Source organism: Gastrolobium bilobum, unplaced genomic scaffold, assembly GCF_033153095.1.
Source record: "Gastrolobium bilobum isolate Gb01-03AN ecotype WA unplaced genomic scaffold, APGP_CSIRO_Gbil_v1 utg1090, whole genome shotgun sequence".
NCBI lineage: Eukaryota > Viridiplantae > Streptophyta > Magnoliopsida > Fabales > Fabaceae > Gastrolobium > Gastrolobium bilobum.
In genome coordinates, this window is record NW_026899797.1 from 26,104 (window position 1) to 30,192 (window position 4,089).

At 33.7% G+C, this 4,089-nt stretch overlaps 1 protein-coding gene across 1 annotated transcript; it reads right to left on the bottom strand.

Annotated features, from left to right (window-relative positions):
- Positions 1-976: 976 nt before the first annotated feature.
- LOC133293589 (bidirectional sugar transporter SWEET3-like) lies at positions 977-2,686 on the bottom strand. Its single transcript, XM_061492180.1, has 6 exons — positions 2,572-2,686; positions 2,440-2,476; positions 2,122-2,344; positions 1,711-1,872; positions 1,321-1,440; positions 977-1,227 (listed from the first exon to the last, which is right to left on the bottom strand). Exons 1-6 carry the CDS (start codon positions 2,606-2,608, stop codon positions 1,072-1,074), a joined length of 735 nt encoding a protein of 244 aa, XP_061348164.1. The 5' UTR covers positions 2,609-2,686; the 3' UTR covers positions 977-1,071.
- Between the last annotated feature and the right edge of the window lie 1,403 nt (positions 2,687-4,089).

Consider the following 4,089-nt stretch of genomic DNA (forward strand, 5'->3'; position numbering starts at 1 on the left):
TTTTATTTTAAAAAAACCCAGGCCCCACCGATTTTTCACCAAAACTGGTCCGGTCGCACCGAGTTGTACCCGGTCTGATACTTGACCGATTCAATATGATAACTAGACCGATCAGATGACCGGTTCATCGGGTTTTGGGTCGACCTGGCCGGGTCACCGATTTTTCACCAAAACTGGTCGGGTCGCATCGAGTTGTACCCGGTTTGATACTTGACCGATTTAATGTGATAACTAGACCGATCAGATGACCGGTTCATCGAATTCCGGGTCGACCCGGCCGGTCCAATCTAGTTTTCACAACAATGCTCTGGATAGTAATTTTGGATGAAATTTTTATTTATAGTTTACACACAAAATAAATTCACAAATAAATCACTTTTTCAAGTAATTTTTTTGAAATGTGATAACAAACATAATTTTCTTAAAAACTCACTCTCACTTTCTTACGTATCTAAAAAAAATCTCCCTAGTGTTTTTAATAGTATATGTCTATATTACACATTGATCCTTATTTTATTATTATTTTAGTATAACATAGCCATCCCCAATTTGACCACATTTAAGGAAATAAACCTTGAATATCTCAAAAAAAAAAAAACTTTAGAACCAGCTGTCCGCAAAATTCAAGTACCCATATTAATTATATTTCTTGTTCTCGCCACGACATTTCCGTCAGGAATTGTATTACAGTTAGAACAGAGATCCTCATTTGTCCGAATGTCATTTAATCTTATGTCCCATAATAATATTCCGTTACCAAAATAGGTCATGCGTTGGAAAATCGGGCCTCCGGTGACATCTACTTAAGAAATGTGGTCCAACGCAGCAACATTACAAAATCTAAAATGTTACATTAATTTTTTTTTTTTATGATGTTGATATGTTTTCATTTTTATAGTATCAATGCTTCACTGACATAAATAAGTAAAGCTAACCATTTATAAAGAAAAGGGAACATTTAATTTAATGTGATTAATTCATCCATGCCAAAGGAGATAATTTTTTTACTATACGTACAGGAAACAAACATAAAACAGGAAATCCTAGTAGAACTTTCTGAAGTCTTCAATTTTACGAGATGCCATTGTTATGATTTGTGACATTCTTTTCTATGTCCCCCATTTCCAAGCTCCCCTTGTTTGGTTCTTCCACAACACTCCCTTTTCGGTATTTGCAGTGGAGAACGAGCTGGAGGATGCTTAAGGGAATTCCAACAACACTTGGCCCCTATTATATTTGCAGAAATACACTATTAGTATTTGAGATATCTTAATTTTCTCTCTAATTTATGAAATTATGATGAGAGACTATGCTACATACCGCAACGAATATATCACGAATCAAGAGTCCATAAGTTAGCCAAAGCACACTAGCAAAGAATGTGCACACAGATAATGGTAGTGGCATGAATTCCACACTCTTGGTTTGTATAACTTTCTTCTGCAATAATCAAAATAAAACAATGTTATATATGGCCATAAAACAAACGAAAACACTAGTGGAGTAACATCATTTACCAGAAAAATAAAAAAAACAAAGGCACTTTCTTTTGTTTTCTTCTCTTTTTTCATTACTGAGATTATATTATTGTAGAATAGAACTGCACTATTACTCTGTTTCGGTTTTGCTTCTCTCTGTTCCCATTTAATAAAAAGCAAGAATATTTACTACTATAGCTAAATTTTTCAGTGGAAGACAAAGATGACTCACCATTACAATAAGAGGTGAACCATACATTGCTACCGAAACACCTAAGCCGAAGCAACCCACGAGTAGCTTTCGGTGACGATTATCATGGAAAGCAAAAGCTGAGACTGCAACAGTTATGCAGAACACAAGCAGAACTGGTATTGTTGTCATGGCTACCTTCACCTGCAACATTTATGTATCTCAGAAACCAATTTTGTAAAATAATAAAAATAAAAAATAAAAAATATTTACTATTGTCATTTTTTCTGCCAGAAAGTTAAAATAATGAAAGATTTCTTGCATACAAGCCTTATTGCTTGTGATTTGATTTTGATTGAAAAAAAAAAGGTGCAACATTTGCAAACATATTAAACGCATGAAGAGAAGAACTTGTGCTAGAAAGAGGGTAGGTAGATCATATAAATCACATACCTTTCCTTTGGCTGAAGCATACCAGAAGTAAATGAGAACATAAGCTAACTCAAGAACAACTCCAACTCCATTAACTGTGACCAAAGGGAAATTTTCCCACTGGTAACTTACAACAGGCAATCCGTACCACGTGAAAAGAAGACAGTTTAATAGTCCTATGATGTAAGGAATGCATGAAAATTCCTCGGTGCTTTTCTTCCTTAGAACCCTCTTAAAGGTAACCCTGAACATGAAAAGCATGTAAAAACGTTCAACACTTCATAGTCTCTAAAGGGGAGAAAATGAAAGCAGCAAGGAAAAAATGGTTATATAACTTACATTGGCGCAGCATAAAGGGATATTGAGGCAGCATTGCCTGCAAGAAAAACACAAATGAGTCACTTTTTAGTTGAAAACTCAAAGGAATCATTAAACTTAAAGGAGCTAAGCTAAGGAAGAACGAAGAAGTACCAATAACAGCAACAGCTAATTGAAGGGTCTCTGCCATCTTTAGTTCTTATTCTCTGCTTAGAAGAGATGAAAATTATCAACTTACTACCAAGTCGAACATTGTGGATGTTCTATTTATAATGCTTGGGGGTACTGTTGGACGCGTTGTGGCTTATTAAAAAGGGAAATCATATCGAAAATTGTTTAAAAAGAAAAAATAGAAAATCATACTCTCATGTTGGTGCATGTAATTAATCTATCATGTTACACTCACATCGCACGAAATATATCTCTTTTATAAAAAATAAATTAGTGGTCTCATTTTATTTGTCTTTCAATATGAGAAATTTTTTGTTTTATTACACGAGAGAAGTAACCCTCTATTAAAAATAATATCATAAAAAAATAAATAATGTAGAAATTTGGAAAGAAGTTTTTTTTTATTTTAAAAAAAATGGAAGTGAAGAAGTGCCATCTACGTCTTTCATGAACATGTGGTTGCGAAACTTCGTTGTTCAAATTGGAAAGCTCTGTACAACTTGCTCCGTATAACAGTCTAGTTCTGAATTCCCACCCCTAGGCCCCTCTTTTTTGTTTTCCTCCAGTTTTAGAGGCTTAGGTTATGGTGAAGCAAGAGACACAAACATTATTTGCCATAAATTCAGATTTGTGTTGTGATGGCTACATTTTAATAAAATTCTTGCCAGTCACCTTATATTTCATGTTATATGGCTAGAATATTTTTGGCTAGGTACGTTTTTTTTATTTAAAAGTACAGTGTATCAAGTGCCTTCTGCTTTTCCGTTGGTAAAGCATGACAAATACCAATAATGCCTTTTAAAACATTACTAAAATGATCCGCTCTTGATGACGTGGCTTCCATTTTATATCGATATGAGAATTTGTTTGGCAAGGCGCATATTAATTAAGTTCATTGGTTGATTATTGTTTGAGACTTCGATTTCCAATCTTGTAAGAAAACATTTTTACTATTTCAAGAGATTTTTTCTTCTTAAACAAAGGATGAATAAATGCTTAAATAAAAGCAAAGTGCAATATTTACTTAGAGTGAAGCTTTTTATTCCCGCATGTCTATGAGGTAGTGTTTGTTTGAAGGTTTATTTAATGATTGATGAGAAAGTGTGGTGGATATTGAAAAATATCACGTTTGGTTTAGGTTTTTTTAAAAAATACCAGACAAATAGGATAGATGGGAAAATGACTTTTGTGTTGATTTTTGGATGAAATTCACTGTTACAGAATACCACTTGAGATGTGGTATTGTGAGATGACTGAGGAAGTGAAAAAACAGGTGCAAAGTTTCTCCCGAACATAGATTTTGCATATTTAAATAAATTTTCCTAATAATATTTGGGTCAACCAAACAACTTTTTTTACATTTTCCTATCAAACTCACTTTCCAACTATTTTCCTATCAATTACATTTCCCTACTAAAAAAAAATTTCTCCCGAACCAAACACTACCTGATATGGGCATCCTATTAATCACATTATTATTACAACACATCGTTTGTCTCC

Excerpts from the sequence above, each read along its gene's own strand:
- LOC133293589 (XM_061492180.1), bottom strand. The coding sequence starts at position 2,608 with ATGGCAGAGACCCTTCAATTAGCTGTTGCTGTTATTG. Across the intron at positions 2,345-2,439 it reads TCCCTTTATGCTGCGCCAAT|GGTTACCTTTAAGAGGGTTC; the intron begins GTAAGTTATATA and ends TTTCATGTTCAG. Across the intron at positions 1,873-2,121 it reads ATGCTTCAGCCAAAGGAAAG|GTGAAGGTAGCCATGACAAC; the intron begins GTATGTGATTTA and ends TAAATGTTGCAG.